The sequence below is a fragment of the Vanessa cardui genome, chromosome 14, assembly GCF_905220365.1.
Source record: "Vanessa cardui chromosome 14, ilVanCard2.1, whole genome shotgun sequence".
NCBI lineage: Eukaryota > Metazoa > Arthropoda > Insecta > Lepidoptera > Nymphalidae > Vanessa > Vanessa cardui.
Window position 1 is genome coordinate 11,339,655 of NC_061136.1, and position 27,744 is coordinate 11,367,398.

The 27,744-nt window shown below is 34.0% G+C and overlaps 3 protein-coding genes across 4 annotated transcripts; 2 read left to right on the top strand and 1 right to left on the bottom strand.

Moving 5' to 3' along the window:
* Nucleotides 1-2,371: 2,371 nt before the first annotated feature.
* Nucleotides 2,372-14,820, top strand: LOC124535289 (vacuolar protein sorting-associated protein 16 homolog). Its single transcript, XM_047111461.1, has 15 exons — nt 2,372-2,674; nt 2,829-3,018; nt 3,386-3,532; nt 4,044-4,170; nt 4,709-4,842; nt 5,264-5,439; nt 5,861-6,107; nt 8,170-8,426; nt 9,629-9,767; nt 10,106-10,240; nt 10,796-10,957; nt 11,464-11,683; nt 12,857-13,034; nt 13,688-13,888; nt 14,469-14,820. Exons 1-15 carry the CDS (start codon nt 2,625-2,627, stop codon nt 14,611-14,613), a joined length of 2,508 nt encoding a protein of 835 aa, XP_046967417.1. The 5' UTR covers nt 2,372-2,624; the 3' UTR covers nt 14,614-14,820.
* A 131-nt stretch (nt 14,821-14,951) lies between these two features.
* On the bottom strand, nt 14,952-24,464 carry LOC124535290 (juxtaposed with another zinc finger protein 1). Its single transcript, XM_047111462.1, has 5 exons — nt 24,181-24,464; nt 23,654-23,842; nt 23,118-23,226; nt 21,265-21,411; nt 14,952-19,584 (listed from the first exon to the last, which is right to left on the bottom strand). Exons 1-5 carry the CDS (start codon nt 24,278-24,280, stop codon nt 19,137-19,139), a joined length of 993 nt encoding a protein of 330 aa, XP_046967418.1. The 5' UTR covers nt 24,281-24,464; the 3' UTR covers nt 14,952-19,136.
* A 49-nt stretch (nt 24,465-24,513) lies between these two features.
* LOC124535291 (ATP synthase lipid-binding protein, mitochondrial) lies at nt 24,514-27,614 on the top strand. 2 transcript variants are annotated; one of them, XM_047111463.1, is made up of 4 exons: nt 24,514-24,647; nt 25,103-25,179; nt 25,649-25,835; nt 27,003-27,614. In XM_047111463.1, exons 2-4 carry the CDS (start codon nt 25,135-25,137, stop codon nt 27,164-27,166), a joined length of 396 nt encoding a protein of 131 aa, XP_046967419.1. In that variant the 5' UTR covers nt 24,514-24,647; nt 25,103-25,134; the 3' UTR covers nt 27,167-27,614. The 2 variants fall into 2 exon arrangements, with proteins under 2 accessions (XP_046967419.1, XP_046967420.1); XM_047111464.1 differs by having other exon boundaries at nt 24,619-24,784.
* The last annotated feature ends 130 nt before the right edge of the window (nt 27,615-27,744 follow it).

Sequence of the window (27,744 nt, forward strand, 5' to 3'; positions counted from 1 at the left end):
CGAGAAAAAATTTTTTTTTTTAAGTTTACCAAAAACAAGTATGTAATAATAATAAATATGTTAAATATGTTAATCATTCTTATTTAAGTGTTTTACTCATATATATAATATAAAAGCAGGTGTGTTCCACCTGGGAGGCTTGCATAGGCGGGCCGAACGTCAGGATGTCACGAAAGCATGCGAAAGCGATCCCTTGGCGTCTGCGGAAAAGACGGAGAGGGTACCGCTGGATTTTTTGTGGCTATTCCGGTGTTCTTGGGGCGCACACGGGGCGTCCAGTCCCACATACTCCCCCAATTCCATTCCAAGCGGGGGAAACGCGTTCTTCCAAAGAGATAAAAAATACTAGTATAAATACAGTATTTGTACTCTTTTTTATATAAGACTCAAGGTAACCTAATAATTTATGTGTCAACATAATAATATTATGCAGGGAATTACGACCATACAATAACATTTACTGGAGTTCAATTATCAACTGAGACTGTTGAAATGTTAACGGCTATTAATAACCAAAGTACATTCATCGCAGCCATTAACGATGATCAACTACCGAACATTACTTTGATTGTATTTTTGTCTATACAATTTAATCCAAACGCTACATGTACAAAATATCTACATTATTAAACATTTTTATATATATCATTTATACGTATATATTATCACGATTACATTAAATTTATATGCTTACAGCTACGACCGTTGGAGTGCAGACTTTAGGAAAACAACCAGCAATATGCTCGATACTTACTCTTTTCAACTCGAAATTAGATATATAAATATGACGAAAGATTACGGTATTTATTATCACGATTATAACAATAGGTATTCCTACTGTAATTAAAACATCCCGATAGAAATTTCCAGGTACAAGATCAATGGCGTTACTCTAAAGTAAAAAGCTGTAAAACATAAGAGTAAATGAATGCTTAAACCATTTAAGATTAGATGGGCCTGCAACTTCATGCGCGCTTGAATTGAAACAAAAAGTTATTGTTGTAGCCTAAGTTACTGCTGATTACATCAGCAATCTGCCCGTGGAAGTCAAGACGGACAAAATTTTAATATCACAAACAGACACTCCAATTTTGTTATATGTATAGAACTATAGATTAATGGAATATAAAGATGAAATAATTAGTATCGATTATACATTATGCTTTTACCAGATAAGCTAAACGGCTCACAAAGTTATCAATCAAGCAATTGATAATTTAGAAAAGTAGAAAGGTTCAATATTTCTAGGTATCTTCCCCTCGTAATACTGCAGTTCTATTGACGTTTATAAATACAAATTGCTTGTAGCTTCAGTGAATTTCACATTCCAGTTTTGAGAACTGGCTTCACCTTTTAAAGAAATCGTCAACACATGACCGTGAGGTCCGGCATGTTTACGTTGAAAGCGGTATTGCAAGAGCCTATTTCCTTTAGTTTTTCATACATAGAAAGTGAAAATCGTCAAAGACGTAGTCATTATTAAATTATTTAAAACCAGTATATTTTCACCATTTAATTATCAATCATTTCATACTACTGAAAATTAGCGAAGTTGAGTTGCTAACTCAAATAAACATTTTAATTCTATAATGTATATAACATCAATATTTTGTCTTGTCTGTCTATTGATTTTTAATAGATATAGTGTAGGGTTTTCTTGACTGACACCGGCTCCAAATATAACAATAACTATAACTACGTTATATAATCGTAAATCGATTTTTAAGTAGTCTAATATTTTTCATTTCATTTTACTTAGGAGGACTCTAAAAAATATGTTGAATACGCAATTATTTTTATTACTTTTTAGTGCATATTCATTTGTTTTAAAATATTGTTTTGTTTGAAGTCGGTTTTTATTTTTGTTAAAATTGTTATTTATAAGACAAAGTTTGTTGTTTTCTGTGCGCAGTGTTTTATTTAAAAATTAGTAAGTTTAATGATAATATATTTCCTAAAAAAAATTCATTTGATTGGTCCGTCTCAGACAACTACAACTATTAAAGAATTACGTGGAATTACAACATGGTTACATGACTTGCAGATTCTTGGTCTGAAGAGGAGAAGAGATTAGAAAACGGAAGCGGTAACGCGTCTTAAAATTGAATCTATGGATGTTTTCGCTTTGGTTCTTGCCGAGTTTTTATTTGTACAATAAATATTTCGAAACGATGATCTTAAATTAATCGACCTCGTAAACTACGGATCTAAAGTATTTGAGCATATATGTTTGAAATATGAGCTTAAGCTAAATCAAATAAAATTCATTTTATTAAAACTTTAAGTATGTACACAACATATAAATTAAATATATTAACAAATTTTAATGGGTAACATTTTTACAGAATTGTCAGAATTCAATGGCTGTCAAGTGTCAATGTCAAATGTTATCGTATTGTCAAAAATTGAAAAACAAAACATGAAACATCATTAATTGGATCTATAATAATTCTGTAATTCATTATTATTCTTTGTGGGTGAAAACAGTTTATCAGTATTCTAATATTACACGAAAAAAGCTGTTAAATTTTTGCTTCCATCCTTTTCAATGTCTGCTAAAAGTATAAACTTGTGATAAGTTTTTCCTTATATTTCCGACTATTAAATAAAAACAAGATACAAAAATGTCAGCGTTATTAACCGCGGATTGGTTTCAACTGGATTCATATTACAGGTTAGTTTATTTATAAAAAAATTAACATTCAAAAAATATTTATTGAAAAAAATCAAATTAAATAAATATAGAATTTTATAACAATATCAAAACACTTGAATCTAGAATATTTTATTTATTTGACCATAATTATGATTTTTTGAAACTTTTTTAGGAAATTTGACCTGTATAATATGGTCTGGTCTATGGACGAAGGCTTAGGCAACATGATTGTAAGTGGTGCTCCATATGGGGGTCCAATTGCTGTCGTGAGAGACAGAAAACAATTTGTTCGTATTATGACAACATCCAAACCAGTCATTACTATTTATAATGGTGTTGGAAATATCATATCAAAAATTTTGGTCAGTACGCTATTCATTAAAATTGTTTTTACTTATTTTAAATAATCATCTGTGTACATTCATTCCCTCTAATAAATTATCTACTTGTTGGTTTCTGATTTGTATGGATAGAATTTATACATTTTTCACCCTTAAAATTGAAATATACAATCATTATTTCTTGAAGGGTAGGAAGTAACTATGCTAAATTTCAAGTCAATATGATCTATAGTTTTTGAAGACATAATGAGTAGCATTTTGTTTATATATACTAATATAAGTTTATTAAATGAGCTAAAGCTGCCTTAATTTTGAAATTGTAATGGCCCAGTAGCCAGTTTATGAAGATTGCTTGCATAAGAGTCATTGACAAGAGTGAATGTTTTAGTGGAATAATGGTGTGCTTGTGCACATGGGATGGTCGGATGGGGAACAGTTGCTGTGTGTGCAAGAGAGTGGAGATGTTCTTATCTATGACATGTTTGGTGCTTATCAAAAAACTTTTAGCATGGGACAAGAAGCAAGAGATACAAAGGTAAGTAAAAGCTGAGTATTATTTAACAATTCCAAGTTTTTTTTTATGTGATCACATTTAAATCCCTATTTTGTTCTTTAAGAAATACTGAATAAACTTAGATTGATTTGTTTTAATGATATAATTTGTCAAAGATCTTCCTGTTATCCAGTGAGATATCAAATATTCAATGAAAAAAAAAAATATTAAAATTGATTAATGATTATCAAGCATTTTTTTACAATATATACAAAATTCACATTTATCTGACACAAGTGTGAATAAAAGATATCCTTGTTTTTTTTTTCATAATATTGGACAAGCAAATGAACCACTGTAAGATAAGTGGTCACTAACACTCATAGATATTGGCTTTAGCCTAATGGCTAATAATTGTGCTTACTTGAATAAAGTATAATTTGTTTCATTTATAGTGTTCCTTTTAAAAAGCTATGAAAATGTTTATATAACTTTTTACTTATCCATAAATGTACTAAAATAAATATTAATGAAAATAAATCAACTTTTTCAGGTCTGTAAGGCACAATTATTCTCAAACCCTCATGGGATCGGTCTGGCTGTTATGACTACAACAAATCGCATGTTCCTAGTGAGTAATGTATCTGAACCAAAAGTAAGACCTGTGCCGGATGTGCCAAGTAAGAATCAACTACTCTACCTTTATTTAGATTTGTTAATATTTTAATTACTTTTGTTTCTTTATAAAAAGAATTGTTTTTGTCTTACATTAATAATGATAATAGAATATTACTTACTAATTATTTATGACTAACTTAATAATAAACCTAAGAGGCTAGAAATATTAATCAATAATAACAAAGAAAGAAAACACCGCTTAAACAAGCACTCACTTAAAAATGTTTTGTATATGTCACCGTAAGATAAGAAAATTCATTGGATTACCATCTGACGAGACAGACTGTAAACTGTTGAAATATTATGGTCTATGCAATAGAGTAGTGTCTGAAATATGATTGCAATTTAACGTATTATTTTTCGCTATACTGTAATCTATCGAATTTAAACCGTTAGATTACAATCTGTCCCGCGTTAAATTGTCCGTCTCGTCAGATTGTAATCTAACGAATTTTGTAATCTTACGGTGACATATATAAGGCTGTTGTTATGGGTGATGCATTTCAATCTTATAAATCCAAATAAATACATATTTTCCAGGAGCCAATGAACCGATAACATGTTGGTGTGTTCTGAGTAGTGGTCTGCGATCTTCAGCTGTTATAGGATTCCTTGTATGCAGAGACAAAGAGGTCTATAGATGTCAACTTGGTGAATCAAGACCCCTTCTTATGGTTAGTATTTTAGATACGTATATTTTTATAATGAACCTTCCCTTAAATATGTATGTACATAATGAAACACTTATATAAAATAGAAATTCAGCCAATTTTTTTTTTTTATTTATTAAAATCATGTAAAATTTTAAATATTACCTGAAAAATAAAAAATAAAATGCAAACACCAATGAACATACAGTGTCGATAAATAATTATTAGTTATTTGTCCCCAAAAAAAAACAGCTAACATTATTATTTACTTAAGAGTAATGCTTGCTAAAATGTGAGAATGATAATTATAAATTTTACTTTATTTATTGTAAGCACTCAGATGCTTTTGAACGGAATGAGCTAACCCTCTCTGACGTCATTCTGTGGTAATCCAGACGTTAAAAGTAAAATAATATTTATAAATGTGTTATTATTATTTTTACAGCGACCTGAAATAAGTAACGCTTACACGCAAATCCTAACAATAGTGCCCTCACAAAATGGACGTCATGTCGCCCTATTCACTGATTCTGGTATTTTATGGATTGGTTCATCGGAATTCAAGAGCAAATACTGTGAAATCGATACCGGGTATATCAAACAACCCAAAGAATTAGTTTGGTGAGTAAAATAACGTAAATAAATATTATTTATACATAGTCTTAGTATAGTATTTAACCATAGTCGTAGTATATCGTTAGGTATCATTGTGTTGTTTTGTATTAATAGTATTGTAGTTAGTGAGTAGGTAGTTATAGTTGGTTAATATGTTTTCATTTTTGCTGTTTTTCCTTTCTTTTTTTGTTTTAATTTTTTTAAACTTCTTATTCTTTTATTATGTACTGTGTCCTAATAAACATTTCTTTCTATATATCATATTTGTTTAGCTTAACGTTCTTGCTCCGTGGGTCACAGATACATTAAACAATTTGACTAGTTAGCCTTTAGTCATTCAATTAAATGTCGTCATTCAACGAACGCGCTAGTCATACAATCAAATAGCGGATTCAACCAGATGACTGCGACATATATGGTATTTCAGGTGTGGTTCCCAAGCTATAATAGGCCATTGGGATGACACGATGTGTATCTACGGCTTCAACGGTACCACGGTCTCGTACCCGTACGACGGGCCCTTCCACCTCATACCAGAGATGGACTGCGTTCGGATCATTTCGGAAATGACACACGAACTTATACAAAAAGTACCGGTCGTTGTTGAAAAAATATTCAGGATAAATAGTACGGCGCCCGGGTCGTACTTAGTGGAGGCCTCCAAGCAATTTCAGGTTGGTAATTTTTTATATGTATATTTTAGGGTACATAACTACTTCGGATCAAGGGTTCAGGAACGCTCAGAGAACAAGCATAGAATTATTCACACTGGTAGATAATAAGATGTAGAAAATGTAATGTGGAAAAGCAAACAAAATGTAACGATGTCAAAGGATTTAATTATCGTACTAACTTATTCGAGACTATTCTAAAATACAAGTAAACTCGTTTGACACACAAACGAAAAAAGAACAAAAAACTATATAGCCAGTAAACATTATTAAGGACCTATTTGTCGATAAGTCATTTTGTAAGACCCAATGCCTTATGACATTGTTTATATTCATCATCATCATCAGCACGTTTTTGTCCACTGCTGGACATAGGCCTCTCCCAGTGCACGCCACTGTGGTCTTTCTCCGGCTACTCGCATCCAGCTCCTGCCTGCCGCCTTGCGTATATCGTCACTCCACCGTGCCTGAGGACGTCCTACACTACGTTTGCCGAGACGCGGTCTCCACTCTAGAACACGTTTTCCCCAACGGTTGTCGGTTCTACGACAAATATGACCAGCCCACTGCCACTTCAGCTTACTAATCCGGTAGGCTATGTCGATGACTTTGGTTCTTTGACGGATCACCTCATTTCTGATGCGATCCCTCAAAGAAACGCCGAGCATTACCCTTCCATAGCACGCTGAGCGACTTTTAGCTGGTGGACCAGCCTTGTCGTGAGTGTCCACGTTTCGGCTCCGTATGTCATGACGAGTAGGACGCACTGATTGAAGACTTTTGTCTTAAGGCACTGTGGGATCGACGATGTTAAGATTCGACGTAACTTCCCAAACGCTGCCCAACCCAGCTGAATTCTTCTATTCACCTCGTCCTCAAGGTTGTTTCTACCTAATCGCAGAGTCTGCCCGAGGTACACATATTTTTGAACAACTTCGAGGACGGTACCGTGTATCGTAGTCGGTTCCGGTAGAACATGTTCATTGAACATGACCTTGGTTTTATCCAAGTTCATCCGTAGGCCGATACGCTTAGAAGAATCAGCCAGCTCGTTCAGCATTTGTTGTAGGCCCTGCAGCGTTTCTGCCACGATGACGATGTCGTCTGCGAATCTCAAGTGAGAGATGTATTCGCCATTGATGTTAATGCCACGTCCTTTCCAGTTCAGCGTCTTGAACATATCCTCCATTGCATTAGTGAACAATTTGGGGGAAATAACGTCCGCTTGTCTCCTCCTCGATGCAATGGTATGGGATTTGTTTGCTGATTTTGTACTCGGACGGACATGGTGGCACCTTTGTAGAGACATCTCATCACTTGGATGTATCGCCAATCAACTTGGCAACGCTGCAGGGACTCCAGAACAGCCCAGATTTCAACCGAGTCAAAGGCCTTCTCATAGTCCACGAATGCAAGACACAGGGGCCGATTATACTCATGGGACTTCTGTATAATCTGCCGCACTATATGGATGTGGTCTATGGTGCCGTATCCGGTCCGAAACCCGGCCTGCTCCGGGGGTTGGAATTCGTCGAATCTTCGCGCAAGACGTTTCGTGATCACCCTTAAAAACAGCTTATAGACGTGGCTCAGTAGGGATATGGGACGATAGTTCTTCAGCAGGGTTTTGTCTCCCTTTTTGAAGAACAGGAGGACCACACTCCTACTCCACGCCTCCGGAGTTCTCCCTTCGAAGAGGACAGAGTTATAAAGCGTCTGAAGTTCCCTAAGTACCGGTTTACCTCCCGCTTTTAATAGCTCTGTGGTAACGCCGTCCTCTCCAGGGGCTTTTCCATTTTTAAGCTGTCCAAGAGTTGTCTCGATTTCGCCAATACTGACTTCAGGCAGGTCTTCGGCGAAATGGCGTGTTAATGTAGCTCTAGTATCCTCATTTTCGGGATCAGGTCGAGATGCATGCGATGCGTATAACCTTAGGCTTAGAAGAAACGACTTCTCCACTTGCTGTGGTCAACTTCGTCAGGTGGCTCCTTCCTCCTTCCTCTTCCTCCGTAAATCCTCCTGCGATCGGAATAGACTACAGTCAGACGGGTTCTGTCCGGCGCAGAGACGCAGCCACCGCGCCGACGAGTACATCCGTCTGGTGAAGCCCGACCTGGCGAGCGCCGTGCAGGACTGCGTGGACGCGGCGGCGTTCGAGTTCTGCCCCGCCGTGCAGAAGCAGCTGGCGCGCGCGGCGCAGTTCGGCAAGGGCTTCCTCGGCGACGCCGCGCTCACCGAGCACTACGTGCGCACGTGCCGCTGGTTGCGCGTGCTCAACGCCGTGCGCGACCCGCGCGTCGCCGTGCCGCTCACCTACCTGCAGTATCCTTGCCGCTGCACCCACCGACGACCATTGCTATCATCCAAAACATTAAAAAAATATACCTGATCTTTGTGGCCTTGATAATTGTTGATCCAAAATTTTGGTTAGTTTAGCTGTTCTGTTGGAAATCTTAGTTGTAACTCTTACTTGTGGTAAATTGATTAATCCAACAGCAACTATATCTGTATACGACTAAAGCTCTTGGAACTTGCCTAGCATTATAATGATTTCAGATATTCACTAAAGAAAATTTGTACAAAATACAACCTATAGTTTGTTCGCGTTAAGAATGCAGTGAGTTGTCATTGTTTACCGGCTTTACTCCGCCCCCTGACCAATCAAATCTTTTTTAACAGCAGGGTGAAGGTGTATGCATATTTGTGTTAGAATTCCAACAAATTGTATTTGTTTTAAAGACTAAGTATAATGAATTTAAAAAATACACATTAAAATAAAATATCAAATCAAATTCTTAACACCTATATACAATCGTTTGCGAATCTTTCCATCGCGATGTAGAAATTTACATATTTTGACATAACGTCATCTTGTAGCTATAGGTTACATTAATTATTACGTGTACAGCTTGAATAAATTTAATATACATTTATAAATAAACAAAATTTAAATTATAAGAATAAAAATATCAGTTAATAATTAATTAAATGTGAACTTGACTTTGTAAGATTTGATTGGTCAAAGGGGGCGGAGTCAGGCCGGTAAAGAATGACAACTCACTGCATTCTTAACGCGAACAGACTATAGTACTACGCTAGCACCCAAAAACATAAACAATAAACTGATCATTGTAGCCTTGAAAAATGTTGATCCAAATATTTAGTTAGTTTAGCTGTCCTGTCTGTCTTAGTTGTAACCCTTAACTTCTGGTTCATTGATTAGTCTAACGTCCTTAGCCGTATACAATTTGCATCGCATTATCAGTGACTTTATATAATGACTATAGAAAATCTACATAATAACAAAATACAATGTAAAAGGATTTTGTTAAAAAATTTAGATAAATGTATTTTTATGAGTATAACAATTAAAACACCTTACTTCAAATTCAAAATGCGTTAATAATTTTCAATAAATCAGAATGTACTCACTGTTGATGTGTAAAGATATATATACTGTCAAAACTTAAAATTAAGGCAATAGTATTAAGAAAAAACGCAATTTTATTCCTCAATGAAAACAGAGTTCAAAATCTAGGCGAGAGAATTTTACTAGACAGGCTCATATGGCGGCGCTTGCACTGCCTCGCGGGACACATCGCGTCCTACCTGCAGCTCAAAGACGGACAGACGAGAGTATTGTCACATTGGGCCTGTTATAAGGTATCACCTCAAACCTTCATTTATAAATTTGAAAAATTACCACATTCTACTTACACCAGTTTGAAGTCGCGTGTGCATAACACGTTAAAACTAATAAGAAAAAACAATATAATTATCGATTTAAAAAAAAAATTATACATAGAAATTCCAGTCCAATTGTTAGTCCAATGTTCATTTTAAGGTCCAATTTAAAAAAAAGCAGTAAATGAAGTTTTTTTATTTAAGTTTACCTACCAATGAAAACAACAGGAAATATTCTGTTTTAAAGAAAGGAGGATTTTGTAAAAAAAAAGGTCGAAATAAAACTTTCGTATCTCACTTTGTACGATCTTTCCCAGGTAACACAGCCGCACCTGGACAACGAAAGTGCCGCTCGAGAGATTGGCGAAAAACTAAGAAACATTCCTGGTATATCCTACTCAACGATTGCTATGAAAGCTGCAGAGAAGGGACGAAAGACGCTAGCTATTAAGGTTGGTTTTGAAAGAAAATCGTAGGCGTTACAAGGAAACAGGAGGGCATGAATTCAAATGCTTTTTAAGGTGCATTTTGTTTGTAATTTAAAACAAATCAAACAGGTGGCCAGTAATACTAGAACAACCTTTTAATAAATATAAACAAAGGGTTCAATCGCTCTTTAATTATGTAATCAGTTCTTAGCCGTCTCTCTCTGTCAGGGCAGTCAAACATCCATACCACTGTTAGTATACCAGTTCTCATCCGATCACCGAAGTTAAGCATCTCTGAGGACGTCAAATACTTAGTTGGACCGCCTGGGACTACCACGTGCCCTCACCTTTTATATCTTATTTTTTCATTATCTCTTGTTTTTTATTTTGTCTCTGTAATGTTCTATAATTCTGTTTGTTAAATGTTAAATCTGTACTTTATAATAAAGACGAAACACAATAGGCTAAAGTAGCTTGTCGGAACGAGGTACTAAGTAATTCCACGTGTTTGATACCGCACGTACTGAAATTATAGATTTATTTTGTCGCGTATTATATATTATAATATATTTTTTACAGATATTAGAATACGAAACCCGAAGTAAACTTCAAGTTCCCCTGCTATTGGCCCTCGGAGAGGGCCCTACTGCGCTGTTGAAAGCTACAGCTAGCGGCGATACGGACTTGGTCTATATAGTATTGTTGCATTTGAAGGAAAAGATGGGAAAACATGAATTTGAAGTAAGTAGTAGTACTTTTTAATTATGTTTGTATAGTAAGAAAAAATAATATACTAATTTAAGTTTTATCTAAATTATGTGTACTATACCAACATATATTTACACAATAAATAATAAAGGTCATACTTAAATGAATGCAAAAAAATTATTACGGTTATCGTAATTAGTTATCATGACGGGCATCCGTTTGTTTGCACAAATGTCCCTGGTACTTGACTTGATTTAAAGTTTGGAATGAGTTTCAATTCGGACACAGAAATAACATGATTAATATCGATTACTTTAATGCACTTTTATTTTCTTTAAATTATATAAATTCAATATAAATACAAAATGAAAACGTTTCGCGTGGCGCGTATTTCGTCAGTTCCACCAAGGGACAGATTAAGGGGAGGGCAAATATCCTCTAACCTCCACAGAGAAATTACTATAATAGTTGACGTAATTCCGCCGAGACACCAAATTTGGCAATTTGACACTAACGGGCGCTCGGTGCGCTCGGCGCAGCTGACCATCCGCAGCTTCCCGCTGGCGCACGCGCTGTACATCAAGTACTGCGCGAGCCACAACCGCGAGGCGTTGCGCGCCGTGTTCGTGCAGGAGGACGAGTTCGCGGCGCAGGCGGCCACGCACGTGCGCGACGCGCTCGCGCCGCCCGCGCCCGGCAGCGCCGAGGCCTCGCTGCTCTCCGCGCGCGAGTGCTACCGCAAGGCGCGACACGACCTCGGTGAGCGACCTCTGAATCATCATCACCATCATCATCATCATCATCACCACCATCATCATCATCATCATCACCACCATCATCATCATCATCACCACCATCATCATCATCACCACCACCATCATCATCATCATCATCACCACCATCATCATCATCATCACCATCATCATCATCATCACCACCATCATCATCATCATCATCATCATCACCACCACCACCATCATCATCATCATTGTTATCATCATCCTCATCATCATCATCACCATCATCATCATCATCACCATCATCATCATCATCATCACCACCATCATCATCATCATCATCATCATCATTATTATCATCATCCTCATCATCATCATCATCACCATCATCATCATCATCACCATCATCATCATCATCACCATCCTCATCATCATCATCATCCTCATCATCATCATCAGCCTGTTGTTGTCCACTGCTGGATATACCTCTCCAAGCGCACGCCACTGTGGGCTATGTCGATGACTTTAATATAATAATAATAATAATATGAGACAACATCACATACATTACTCTGATCCCAATGTAAGTAGCTGAAGCACTTGTGTTATGGAAAATCAGAAGTAACGAAGGTACCACAAACACCCAGACCCAAGACAATATAGAAAACTAATGATAATCTACATCGACTCGGCCGGGAATCGAACCCGGGACCTCAGAGTGGCGTACCCATGAAAACCGGTGTACACACCACTCGACCACAGAAGTCGTCGAACTTTGGTTCTTTGACGGATCACCTCATTTCTGATGCGATCCCTCAGAGAAGCACGCTGAGCGACTTTAAACTGGTGGACTAGCCTTGTCGTGAATGTCCACTCACGTCAGTGTGTGACCTCTGAATACCAAGTTATTTCCTATGTCATTCGCCAATGTCCATGTCCCGGTCACATTCTAATACATTTTCAAGGACGTTTCTCCTATGATATTTACAGAGCTTTTGGGCTTCATTTTTTGATCACATGTTTGTATCTTATATATCGCTCATCAAATATTCGTTATGTTGTCTTCTTTTCAAAACTATGACTATTGAGAATTGTCTAAAATGAGAATGAGAAGGCTATCCATCGTCTATCTCTTTCTTGTTCGTAGTATTATTTTTATATGTATTTTGAAAATAAATATAATTTTAATTCGTAGGCGTAGCAATTTGTGAAGAAGCGAGGAAATTATGCAAACAGCAGTCCAGTCTCCAGGAAACTTACGGCGAAAGTTTCGTGGGTCTCTCCTTGCAGGATACCGTAAAAAAACTTCTAAATCAAGGCGAAGTTAAATTGGCTGATAAACTACGATCTGAATACAAAATGCCCGACAGAAGGTAAAACGTATATTTTAAAGAATCACATATATTTAAACAATACCATTCCCGTTTATTATTTGTTCTGAGATCCAGTGGAAATATGGTATAAATTAAGATTAATATTTAGCTATGGAGAGTAGGGTCAGCATAATTTTATCACGTTATGTACAATACTATATAAACATACATATAATTCTCCTTCCAAAGTACCGATAAAAACTTCGCTAACATTAAAAACGCCATTGATTTAACGTTCGATAAAAGAAGACACTGAACTGTTTCACTATATAGGAACCAATCTTACAAAAATGGCCAAGTTAATTCCAATAAATTTTAACACCTTAAATACCTATCTAAGAAAAACTTTAGTGAACATTTAAGTTACAATTATTTAATTTTTATTTTTATTAATCAAAAAACACAATTAAAATAAACTTTATTCGTCTTTTTACAATTAAGTGAAGCTACCACCGGTTCGGAAAGTAGATTCTACCGAGAAAACCGGCAAGAAACTTATTAGTTACTCTTTCTCAACATTTAAAAAATACAAAGTCATGTTAGTTAATACAATTATTTAAATTAATATATCCTACTTGGAAGTCAACAGTTATTAACCCCACGCTTTTTTATCACCTATAAAGGATCTGTCAATAATATTATAATTTTTTAAGATATTGGTGGCTACGAATACTGACCTTAGCCGAAAAAGATGAATGGGCACAGTTAGAAGTATTTTCAAAATCAAAGAAATCTCCCGTCGGCTACGAGCCCTTCGTCGACGCCTGTCTCAAATACGGCAAGAACGACGAAGCTCTTAACTATTTACCGAAATGCAGGGACGACATCAAGGTCAAATATTACGTAAAGGCCGGGTAAGTATTTTTTTTTTCTTAAATTGTCCTATTGGCCAGTATTATAAATGAAAAAGCGACTTTTCTGCAACACTTGTAGTTGTTGTTTTAAATTAAAAACACAGAATTCAATCAAAAATGACCTCAAAATAGCTTCTCATAATATTATATTTATTTAATTTAATTGATAAACTTAAATAATATGTAGAAGACATGAAAACTTGGTTTCTACAAATAGATTTATTGCTAAGTAATTCCAGCTTTACCCTTAGCATAATATTATTATGAATGCGAAAATTTGTGTTTGGATGTTTTACTCAGAGTTAATTCAACTGTACATTATACATAGAATTTGGTATAGAATTTTCTTTGGTGGTTGGGAATAAATGGAATACTTTTATTAATTATAATAAAAACAAATTCTGACATTTAAGATTTTTTTCGATACACACGCGAGCTTTATTCAACAAAGCAGGCGTTTTCATAATATAAGCAGTGTAAGCTTATCTCAATTCATCATTAATTTTGAGTGTTTTTTTTTTTTTGTAAATGAACATTAATCCATTATGAATTAATATCAATAACACATTCATGACTTTAGGTTCTATGAAGAAGCAGCACAAGTGGCCTTTGATCAGAAAGACGAGAGCGCTTTATTTTTCGTCCAGAACAAGTGTCCGGTTCGGGAGTCCAGCAAGCACGCCAAAATTCAAGCCCTCTTGGACCAACTTACAACCAAAAAGTAGTAAATTAAACAAAAATTTATTAAATTTCATATAAAAAATCAATAGTCAATGTACTTTTTTAGACGTGCTCACATATAATATAAAACGTTAATATATAAATAAGGAATGAAGTCTACAAGCAACCGATTATATTTTTTTTTACTATAAAATTAGCCTCAATTGCTTACCTTGTTAATCTTACCTTTAGTCTTTTTTTATATAAAATCAGAATAATACCCATTATAGTGCTAATTGTAAGTCAAATATATTATAAAAGTTATAACTAAGCATTATTTATTGTGATATTAATAGATATGTTTGTAATCGTAATTTAGTTATTGGTAAATAAAACTCCTGTATGGCGTGATTGCAGTTTGGCTTTATTTAATTAGTCTTACAATCATGACTTCGACATCAACGAAGGTAGTTGGTATTGTTTCGTACGCAGATAAAACACCGATGAGTGAATCCTATACTTTACGATACAAAATTGGTACAAAAATTATAACCATACATTATTTAATAACATTGAAAATTTTAATTTTCTTCACGAATTACTTAAAGCATTTTAAGGTGCAAAGTCACATTAATTTCACAAAAATTAAAATCAACGTCGAATTCATTTATGCAACTACATTATATTGCACCTGTGTTACTAAATTTCTTATTGAAGTACGATTGAGTATTTCCCAAATAGAAATTGAATAAATAAATTGAAAAACAATTTCACAGTACCTGAAGTAATCACAAATCGTACATACGAGATTGAAATATATATATTCAGTATATCGTCGGTATAATATTCACAACCATTTATGGATTAATGTATAAGAAAAACATTTAGCGTGGAAGAATATCATATTTTCAATATATACAAGGATATAATATTGGAACCATACATTCGAATAATCGATTCAAATGTCGAACACTTTTTCATTACAAAACTCGTCCCTACAACATTACATTCGAAAATTGGTCATTTATATTTATTTTAATTGACAATTGGCTTGTCAATGTTTAAAAGTTGCCATTTCAATTTATTCACGACTAGCAATACATTAAAGCTACAAGCATGGCATTATTGGGTGTAAAATAAGAATTACAATTATTCTGGATCTTTAGTTAACATTTACTATTTGAGTTTAATATTCACTACGAGAATTTCGAAATTGCGTATTTGAGTTTACATATAAAACTTGCCCTTTCTTATTTACACACCTATATCGCCGCACAATACCACTAAATTTTCAAACACACAAATTCAGTCACGTTTTAACAAAATGAGAAAAATGAGCACACCATGTCTTTCTAAGGTTAACAAATAAATAAATAATAACAAGTAATAAAGACAGACGTGTAATTCCAATGATATTTCCGTTCATATTTCTTATAATATATAGGATGTTGATATTAATATGTTTTTTAAATGAATATCAAACCACACTAAAATTACACGAATGTATCTATAAATATTTTTTTAACAATCAGTCTTAATTAAATAATGTACATACATTAGTCGAATAAACAATATGGGTTATAGTAGTCGTAATGAACCAGTACAATATATATGCACGTAAAGTTACAACTATAGGAAATTTGACAATTTTGACCAGTTAGATGAATATATGGGAATAACTATGGTATCCCTCAAACTACACGGGTAAAATAAAATGTAGCGTCAACAAAACTATATAATAATATATAATATTATTACTTTCATATAACATATTATGCTCTAATTTAATGAGATATTAATTACATTCTATACAAAGTCAAATATCCTATAGGCGTAACTGACAATTTCTTTAGTTTTTTTTAAAGTAAGTTCGTAAATAAATAACACCTCGAAATGTTTAAAACATCAGTATTGGCATGTATTTATTATTTCGAAGGAGAAACATAATATATATCGGATAAAATTTCTAATTTCGAGGACGGACAAACACACAATAATCGTCACACATTGCGACGAGTCCTTAAGAAGATCTAGTATGGAGCTTAAAAAATTACGTACATTTATAATTTCAATAATAAAAAAAAACGTTAACACTTTTTCATTTAAATGAGCTTTTTATAACAGCCAATGGTATTTGATCGGTTATAATCTACAATTTCAGTGTTTGCAACGATCAACTGCTATGGCAGTTTAATTTGAAACAGAATATTTTGTTTCCAGCGCGTGTTGACAATTCAATAATTGCCAATTTTTTTGATCGATTATCTGTGCAAGGATGTCAATTCAATATAACCTCTTTTCCCAGCAAAGAGTTAAATTAATCCTTTTCAATTGTGACTTGTATCATCTGTGACGTTCTATTTCGACCACTAAAATAAGATATCACTTCTCTACCATTCACACCGCAGCTACATGTTTCCGAATATCACACTTTTACCCGTTAAGCACCGTATATCCTTTACTCCATACATTTCTTTAATAACTACGAACGTTACCTATTTTCATTCGTAACATTTCCAATTCCCTTGTTTATAGCACCTCTACAATTTTTTTCAAGATATTTTTTATTTTAATTTCAAATACTATCGATTTCCGCTTATTATTGACATGCAAACAAATAATTAAAGCACAACCAGTACACGTGTCAGAAGTAAAACCTTTTTGCATCAAAAATGTTATATCACAACGTTCGACCTTGAAAATTTACTCGCATGCGTTTGGAAACTGATCATCATACATTTAAAATACGAGAGATTTTAACCTTATCATAATAACATTAGTTTTAACATTTATGAGTATCTAACACATATAAAACGCCGTAAGAATATTAAGTATATCATATAACAATGGTCATGAAATGAAAATGTCACGTAATTTAGATATTTGGCAAGCAGGCACGGAGCACTTAGGTGCCAAAGACGATTAACATTTTACTTCCAAACATTCGGAGCTGTTCGAATCATGAAAAAATATAGTTCTATAGTCATTAATATCTATAGAAATTGAATAAAAAGGCTGTCTGCGAAGGAGCATTCCTTACCATACATTTGTCTTTTAGACTAGGATTAGATGGCGTGCGAATCTCTTCGAGACAATATTATCATAGCATCATTAAATTTAAAACTCCTATAATTGGTGCAACTTACGTCAATTACGTTCACCAGTTCAGTAGTTTTACGTAATCTTTCAGTGAATTTTCTTAATGCTTCAAAACCACAAGGTCTGCTTTTTATACAATCAGACCAGGACTTATGTCGTTTCGTTTGAATAACGTAATATGCCCGATACATTCAGACTAAACTCATAGCTCATACGTTTAATATTTACACACTAATTATAAGCATCTTATATCCTGTGACAGGACAAACAATATCAGGCCTTATTCCTATATTACCATTAATACGGTATACGCTTACAAGCATTTTTTTTTTGTTTTTTTTTCTAAAATATTATCACATTTACGAGTATAATTTATTATCCTAGATGGATACTCTTAACAGCAAATGCTTGTTTTTTGTTATTTTTTTTCATTACTTAAATACAAAATTCTAATGTATAACACGTATTTAGAAAGCGTGAAATACACATTAAGTACATAGAGCGAAGATACATGAGATGGCACGGGAAGTCGCGATTGTGATGTCACTTTACTAAAGGAAACTTCCAACGTCAAGGGATATGGAGCTCAAAGGACTTCTCTAATCAAATATATTACCCTGTTGTAACAGATATGAAAATCCTTTGAAATATCAATTTAAAAAGCGAAATTAAAAGGGTTTATTGCACGTAATGGGTATCTAATAACTAAGCATGGACGTTGTTATGCAAAACGGAACCAGCCACAAAAACTGTTTGAGATAATTTGAAATATAGTCATATTGACGTAACAAGACTTAAAATATAATTGAAAAAAACCTCTGAGGCTTAGATTTTTTTGCAAGGACAAAGTTAATATACAAATATGAGAATAGTCCAAAAACACGTTTTAAGGACCGACTCCATTTTCCATAACTCCGTCAAATGTTTATAATCCTTTGGATTAACGCTATACTAGCGATTTAAGTCACTTTGGTAAAAAATAATTACATAAATATTTCAATCACAGCAAACTAATGTTAATTAAACGTAACAATGAAATAAACTCTTTACTTCGATAAATAAATGAGCAAACCAAACGAAGGTGCTTTTAAATTAAAATAATATAATTATGTGCAAATATGCAAATACATGCATGTCTAGTCAAATTGCTTTAAACTATAAATCAATAGAGTAACAAAAAAAAGGACTAAGATTGTCTATGTCTACATGCCCAATCGATAAAATACTTTAAATACGAATTATTATCATTTTGGACTAATTCAATTATAATCAGATCAGTTATTTATATTAGTAACGCAGCAAATTCCAAATTCAAAAGTAATTTGACTAGACTCATTTAAAATAATATGAACATAATAAATAATTAAAATAACTCTCAAGGCTATATCACCACCTTCAATAAACAACTTAAAAAAAAATGAGGATTTTTTTTTTCATTTTTCATATAGGAACTGCGTGATCGTATCTATTCTAATGTATACTAAACAAGTCAGCCTCTACGATCGCTCGGCATAGACAAGCCCGACACCTCATACGTTTCCTGGGTCACCGTCACCTTTGGAGATCTATCGTACTTGATTTTATCGAGACTGGTGACGGGCGACGAGTTCGGAGTCAGCAGGACCGAGTGTCGCAGACCCTTACCTTGATTCGCCGCAATTATGTTGAGGTGGGTCAGGTTGTGCTTGGGGATCGTGAAGGCGGGCAGGTCCTTGGCCTTGATCGTGTCGTAGATGCGCACGAGTTTAGTGGCGTCGAGGCCGTCGGGCGCGGCGGGCGGCGCGCGCGCGGGCGACGCTGTGACCACGAGGTCCGCCATCTTGGGCGCGTGCGCGCGCGCATCGCCCGCCGCCATGTGCTGCGATATCGAGTGGCTCTTAAGCCCTTGTGCCGTTTTGTAGCTTTTGCCGCATTGGCACCTGTAAGCCTTTTTTACCCTGAAATCCGAGAATAATAATAAAACTAGTTATAACGAGTCTACACGTGACCACGAACGCTGTAAAGTGCTCGAAACGTCGGAATGTTAAAAATAATTAATATACGCGATTCAAATCCGTTATAGCTAGTTTTATTTCAATGTGTAATCGCGAAAATTTAAGACAACATTTCAGTATAATATATCGTAAGACATATTTACTTACATATTTTTATTGTAAAATGTGAGAATGTCTGACATGTTTCTAGAATAATGTTGCCATCATCATGAAGCAAATTCATCATATTACGTCACCGTTGATAAAGAGGAACATTTAATATTAAGCTCTTGAACTACTCATTTATTAAAATATCTATGTGTCTCTTAATTCAAAACAAATATAAGTTTACCTCATCTAAATAATAAAAAAAACTATGTAACTACAGAGTAGTGACGAATTGGAAATATACATATATCTAACAACAATAATTCGAACTATATTCAATATACAGGGATATTGGTAACTCGACGTATATCCGTTAGGAGGTGATAGGGGTAACTATTTGCAATAATTTTAACCCCCATAAGCATAATCCAAAAGTGACCCATTTATGAGTTATAATGTTTTATAGCTTTTTTCAAAATTTGTCAAAAATGCAACTTCAAAAATTTATTTTAAAAAAAAGTATCAATTAAAATCTATATTTTTCTTTTATTTTATAAAAACGATTAAACACTGGATATTTGTTAATATTTAAACAATAATTATCGGTACAAATTTTAAAATGCCAGACGGAAAATTTTAATGCTTAAATATTGACAAATATCCAGTTTTTAATCGTTTTTATAAAACAAAAGAAAAATATAGATTTTAATTGATACTTTTTTTTAAATAAATTTTTGAAGTTGCATTTTTGCCAAATTTTGAAAAAAGCTAAAAAACATAATAACTCATAAATGGGTCACTTTTGGATTATGCATATGGTGGTTAAAATTATTGCAAATAGTCACCCCTATCACCTCCTAACGGATATACGTCAAGTTACCAATAACCCTGTACACTCTAATTCAACTTCATACACAAATTATTATCTATCGACGAATACGAAACGAAATATGTAAAATACCCATTTCTTCCAAAAATATTCTTGGGCAGTGAGACGCTTTTTATGTCCGGCGATTAGTTTTTGTCTAAACGCAGCTGGAGTTGGCGCGACTGGGTATTTTCTATGTGAATTATTTTGATTATTTTAAGAGGAAATATTTTGCATCTAAATCCGTTGAGAACTTTCTAATAGAGGCATATATTTCTATACAATTTTTATCTGAATTCGTTATTCGAAGCACCGAAGTAGCGCAAGACACTTCATTAAATTTGGCGCCCAACAACAACAGCACTGGGTGTGACCAATAACGACACATGAATCTTTTGGGTTACAATTCGATTGAACAAATGGTTATATTTACTCCAAACCAATGTTATCATAGAATTGGTCTCATTAAACTTATTACATTGTTATTCGATTAGATTGTTTAATTGTAATTAAAAACAGCACATAGGCATATCTCTGATTGCGTCATTTATGAAATCGATAAACACTTATTTATATAATTTACAATTTTGATTATAGCCTAAAACTAATTAATAATCTCCTAATGTCTCATTGCTAACAAACATAGCCAAACTAGTATGGATACTCACTTGCCATCCTTTTTGTGGCCGTTCTTTGAGTGATATTTGATGCCATTAACGTTCTTGTACCTCTTCTTGCAACCTGGCACCGGGCACGCGAAGGGTTTCTCCTGCGCTGCGGGACCGAGCGCTCCCGACGATGCGTTAGCGTTCATTCTGAAATTGAAAGAGATTTTCTTAATTAATTATATTAATTTGCAAATTCCCCTGTGTACATGAAGTTACGACGTCCGTTTATTTGCTGAAAATAATATTTGTTTATTTATTTAAGTATTAGCGGGTAGGAAAGAGTGCTCGATGGAACCAAATCTCTATGACGTATGATTTACAAACTATAATTCAGTAACCATTAAATTTTTATATTGTTTTAATTATTGACGGGTTTGTAAGATTATTGTTATTTTAGACGATCGACTATTTCCTTTGTATTTTATGTTTATCTTGATCATTGAATAAAGTGATTGGTCTTCCACCAGCAAAATTAGTTTCTAATTTTTTTTTCTTCTACTTACGCCATGTAGCGCGTAAACTTTACGGCTTCGGAGTACGCCGATGTGGTAAATAAATGATCTTGATTGACGAAGTGAGTAGATACAAATGAAAATTTTAACAAAAAGAAAAACCGACTTTAAACAAAACACTATTTTAAAACAAATGAATACGCACCAAAAAGTAATAAAAATAATTGCGTATTCATACATTACATTAATACAGTATGTATTCCAACAATAAGAAAAAAGTCCAATAAAAAACATTTGTCAGCAAAGCGCACAGAGTTTGATTAATCTATGATTTTCAAGATGGATCTGCGAAAAAATGGAGTTTTGAACATCGACGAAACTGTTATCAGGATTTTGAAAGTAAAGTTAAAGTGGATATAAGTATTTAAGATATAATAATTATAATATCTTGTTACAATGAAATCTAAAGCAAAATATAGCTGAACTATTAAAAAATCCCTTATCTTAATGTAAGGTTGATTTATCTTTATTTCTACTGCAATTGGAATAGCCTATATGGTGCTGATGACTTTGCAGTTTTTCTTTTTACAAATGTAACAGTGCTTAAATTTAATTTCCATGTGTTTTGTTCGAAAATTTCATTTTTTTTATTCTATGACAATGTTATCAACCTAATATTATCCAGTATTAATTGTTGTTTTATTAAATGCGATAATGTCGTCGCTACTCTGGATACATTTAAAAACGAAATTAAATTGACGCAAAAGTGTATCAACCAAAAAGAACTAAGGTTCTTCTCGAGAATAATTGCGAAAATCGATATTAATCTTATTAAATTGCGATTCAAGTACTTATAAACTGCTCCTTGTTTGAAGTCAAAGTGTGCAAATCGATCCACGATACTGCAGTAAATCCAGTCTATGGCAGTTATGCAACCAGATGTCTAGACTCAAGTGTTCCGATGAAACGACGAAAGAAAAGTGTTCTCGTAACAGATGTACAAGTGCAGACAAATTTAAAATTCAATTCAACGACTTTACCTACGATGTTGTTTAGGTAAACCATGCTTTCTTCTTCTTTCATATGGTAGAAGAACGAGACATATGATAAAAATCAGTCACTAAGCAACGCTAAGCTTTGTTTAGGCCTTATATTATTGAAATCATCAATTATCTACAATTGAAATTAAAATTGAATTGCGATTCAACGGGGAAATGCTGCTAGCATTCCTGCCACCATTCCACGCGGTCAAGATTTATACAGTAACTAGTTTTATTTCATACCTGTATATATATATTTAAGCATTTAAAGTTGTTAATTCTTATTATCTACATAAAAATACTGATTTTGTTTTTAAGAATTCGTCAAGATCTCAAGTACGGAGATAAATATTTAACTTACTTCACTCCATAGCGAAGAATAAACTCAGAGCTGTATTCCTCGACTGTTGTCCAAGAGTCGTTACTGTCTTCGGAGGGGCTCATCAGCTCATCTTCATCCACCTCGCTCCCTGAAATTTAAAAAAAAAATATATAAAGAATAGTTCAGTCTCTTTTATATTAGACAAAGCTAAAATGATTTCACAATTAATTATAAGTTTAAAATTGCCCGTCATTCTTTTGATTTAAAAAAGATATTTCTAAAATAACCTGTAAGATCGAAAGACAGAAAGACAAATGATAGACTTTTTTGCCATATTTGTTCTAAACGAATCACTTTTGTTCTAAATTGACCTATCGGTCGCTATATAATGTAATTCTTATTACATACTTATTATAATTCTACCGATACGGTACACCACAACTCAGCTTTATATCTCACAAGAATATCCCTGCCATCGAATAGAGCAATGGGATGATCTTAAACATTAGTATATTCGATTATTATACATAGTATATAAACAACCTACAACAGTGTTAAGATCTAATAACAATAACCTGTAGGTGTACTGCTTCGGACAGAGGGCGTTTTCGGCGCAGAGAGCAAGCGCCGGCGCACGTCGGCTGCAGCTGGCATATTTTGAATTTCCCGCCTCGAGGCTTCCGTGAAAAATTTTAAAACATAACTTAGCGGAATACACGCTGGCTGTGAAGCTTCTTTCTGCTCAACGACTGCTGGATCGTAATCTGAAATATTCAGAACAGAAACAGCGATTTAAGCATTTCATTTATTTTTATTTTTCTAAGTTGCCCCTTCCGAATTCAATCAGCTGTTCAATGTTTACTATTATAAATAAGCCGAAAATTCTATGCATTGTTAGCTATAAAACATTTCAAGATTATTAATAGCATTTGCTACATTTAAATAACTATTCCCGCATTAATTTGTATTTGTTGCTTAGATTCAATTCAATGTTGGCAACTTTGATATATTGATAAGACGTATTATGGGTGGATTATCGTAATTTTTGCAACAGCGAAATAATGATTATAGCACAATATTATAAAAAATCTTTGATACTCACCGATATGAACGTCTTCGATGTGTTCAATTAAATCCGCTAGTCGTGGAAATGTTATGCCGCAGCCATTAAATTTACAGATGTTTATCATGAAGACGGCCATGTCGAATGTAGGATAATGGACTAGTCAAATGTAGAACTATATTCATATAAAAATATATACTCAGATATAATTTTTATTTTAAAACATTATCTAATTAAAAGCCGTTTCTAAGCTGATTTAAAATTAAATGCAAGTATTTACACATTTCATAAAATAGCTTTACTAAAACTTACATAATATTTCGAGTAGTTGGTACTTAAAGTCTATGTCATTTGCGCAGCTCGATCAATAGTTGGCTGCGCCGAGAGGAAGTTGCGCACACTGCGCAAATCAGCCAATGCCGACACGGAATTTATACTCTGTTTCTTTTGACCACTCAGAAATTGAACATTCCAAAGGCCGGTCTCCTCCTTCTCGGTGTTCTTTGGTAAGTGTCACAGAAATTGTGAACAAACTAATCGTGGAAAAGTGTTTAAATCTTTGACGATTGTCGAATAAAAAGTGCTCATATCATTTAAGAAAAGCGCACAGTGTGTGTCGGTGCAATTATTTTACAGTGATTTTGTAAGTTATCATTGAAGATAGTCATTAAATTCGAAACGATAGATATCGCCGATTCAGCCATTTTCCGCCGAATACCGTGTATTATTATATATGATAATATATCCGTTCTTACTGCAACCGTCGGTTTATAGTGTTATCAAAATTGTCACTTACGTAAAATCGTAGATTTTCATTAAACTCTATCTCCGACTACGTTACGTAGCCCCAGTAAATTACGTAACGCTCTGCGGTCAAACTGTCAAGTCTCCTGAAGTTAATTTACTTCAAATTACTTCAAGTAAAGCAGCTTAACGTTCACTAGTACCATATTTATTTCAGTTCTCGATCGCCGCACCCTTAATAACACAAAAATGCTGTCTGCTGCTAGATTGATCGCCCCTGCAGCCAGGTCTGCTGTAAGTACCGACTATTATCACAAACATTTTAATTAAAACAGAATAGAATATTAATCATACCATTTATTAGGATTCTATTAATTATTTTACACACTAAAACTGTACACTAAAAATGTTAACATTTTATGATTTTATTATTTTTATAATTAAATAGTAATACTTATGTGCTATCAATTTTTAAATTTGTGATATAATACATAATATAATAAACCATTGATTTCCAATATCAAGTTTTCAGTATTATATAACAACACAATCATATGATAACTTAGGAGGCCAGTATTTATTACAAATCTTCAATTCATATAAAACCTGATAATAAAAATACTTATTCATACATTGGTTCTCACTAATTCATTCACAATTTCCAAATTTTTTAAATTTTTTTGCATGTCATATGACTTGATTCTAATTTGACAGATACAATAGTTATATAGCAAAATCATATTGAATTCTTTGTATTTTGCAGATCTTCAGCAACACAGCTATTGTAAGGCCGCTGGCGGCTGTGCCCACCCAGACACAGATTGTCCCAGCTGCCCCAGCTCAGCTGTCAGCAGTCCGTTCCTTCCAGACCACCTCGGTCACAAAGGACATTGACTCTGCTGCCAAATTCATTGGTGCTGGTGCTGCGACGGTCGGTGTCGCCGGCTCTGGTAAGTGTCATAACATCACGTTCTAGTGCCTCATCTTGTTTCGCTTTACTTACCAAAACCTGCTTATTTAGATGTTAATTATATATTGCATGCCCCCTAATGTCAAAACATTTAAAAATCTGCATCTTATCAATTAATCAAGAGTATCATATTATAAATGATCTTAGCATCCTTATGGGGAAAATTAAAAGCATTACTAAATACATAAAACTCCTTATAAAATCATTTATGTAACCGCCCAAGATTGCATAACAAGATGGAGGAGTTATTGATTTTTGGGCCCTTCATACCTAATTGGTTTAGAGACGAACCAAAGCCTTTTGAATACTCTACTAATGCTTGGATTTGGTGTTCAAAATTTTGGGATTAGTGTGTGGGGAAGTAAATTTTTATATAATTTATAACAACAGTAGAATTGAATACTAAATTAGTTGGTTGGCTTATCCTTTGTCTCACCGACAGGTATTGGCATTGGTGTGGTGTTTGGATGTTTAATCATTGGCTATGCACGCAATCCCTCCCTCAAGCAACAAATTTTCTCATATGCCATCCTTGGGTTTGCGCTGTCTGAAGCTATGGGTCTTTTTTGTTTGATGATCGCCTTTCTAATGCTATTTGCTTTTTAATTTTCTATTTTTTTAAGACATTTTTTGTACAGTGTATATTATCATTGTGGAATTTGGGCACTATAACTAATATATATTATGAATATGCATGATGTGTGTACATTTCAACTAACATTTGCATGCTGTGGGTGTTGGCACATACGGTGAGTACATTTTGCTAACATATTATCCCAAAACTTAATCACCAAGCTTATCGTAATATAAGACCACTTCCTGATTTTCTACAAATAAAATAAATGATGGATGATTATTATAACATATATATCTCAAATAAAAAAGGAATTACTGTGATTCTGGCCAATTTGTTTCAACAGAATGTATATAACAAATCATTTACACACATAATATATTTTATCATCAAAAGGTTAGTTATTAGCCATTAATGAAGGTTTATTGACTGCAATGCTTATAACCTCTTATATAGAATAGTTGGCAATGTATCTAAATTTTGTTTTTCGTAATTATTATCTAATCTGTAGAAAAAAATACTTTGTATTACATAATATAGTTCAGTGTGTAATAGAATATATTTAACTTTCAGGTGCTGGTATCGGAACGGTGTTTGGCTCCCTCATCATTGGTTATGCCAGAAATCCCTCCCTCAAGCAGCAACTTTTCTCATACGCCATCTTGGGTTTCGCCCTCTCTGAGGCCATGGGTCTCTTCTGTCTTATGATGGCCTTCTTGCTGCTGTTCGCTTTCTAAGCTATTTACTTTTAAGAACACTACTACTGCCATCCTAGATGAGGTTTCAGTGTATACTATCTGGAGTGGACGGCCATGGAATCGAATGTGTGAAACCTCACCCTCATAGTGGTGCGAGGACTTATGTGTTAAGTGTTACACTTTCAGTGCATCATCAGGAAACGCAATTTATTTAATTATGTAGTATAAAAAAAATCTGCAAATAAAATATTGTACGTAAACACTTAATTATTCCTATTCCTGATACATTGTAGACTGTTATCCAAATCATGTTATGCATATATTCTCAGTATAATTATGTCAGAAGCCGGTGATGATAATTTTAAGCCAGTAATTGCACTTTGCGTGTGAGTATTGTCATCGACTTTACACTTGTTATGCTGTTTGGGAATGTCGGCATCTGTATTGTACATTTTTAGGGCGATTAAATGATACAAACCAATTTCAATGCGAATTTTTTCACAGTACACCTGTATATTCACAGAAAATCAGATTTTTGTTCAAATGGTCAGATAGAAAAGTACAACCCTCATCCTCATATACAGTAAATTAATACAACTGACTTAGTATTTTTTTTA

Bases quoted from the DNA above. Each gene is read 5' to 3' on its own strand.
- LOC124535290 (XM_047111462.1), bottom strand. From the start codon at position 24,280: ATGGCCGTCTTCATGATAAACATCTGTAAATTTAATGGCTGCGGCATA. The intron at 23,843-24,180 runs GTGAGTATCAAA...TGAATATTTCAG, and splicing joins CATCGAAGACGTTCATATCG to ATTACGATCCAGCAGTCGTT. The intron at 19,585-21,264 runs GTGAGTATCCAT...CTCGGATTTCAG, and splicing joins GGCCACAAAAAGGATGGCAA to GGTAAAAAAGGCTTACAGGT.
- LOC124535289 (XM_047111461.1), top strand. From the start codon at position 2,625: ATGTCAGCGTTATTAACCGCGGATTGGTTTCAACTGGATTCATATTAC. The intron at 9,768-10,105 runs GTATCACCTCAA...GATCTTTCCCAG, and splicing joins CACATTGGGCCTGTTATAAG to GTAACACAGCCGCACCTGGA. The intron at 10,241-10,795 runs GTTGGTTTTGAA...TATTTTTTACAG, and splicing joins GAAAGACGCTAGCTATTAAG to ATATTAGAATACGAAACCCG.
- LOC124535291 (XM_047111463.1), top strand. From the start codon at position 25,135: ATGCTGTCTGCTGCTAGATTGATCGCCCCTGCAGCCAGGTCTGCT. The intron at 25,180-25,648 runs GTAAGTACCGAC...TGTATTTTGCAG, and splicing joins CCCCTGCAGCCAGGTCTGCT to ATCTTCAGCAACACAGCTAT. The intron at 25,836-27,002 runs GTAAGTGTCATA...TTTAACTTTCAG, and splicing joins GGTCGGTGTCGCCGGCTCTG to GTGCTGGTATCGGAACGGTG.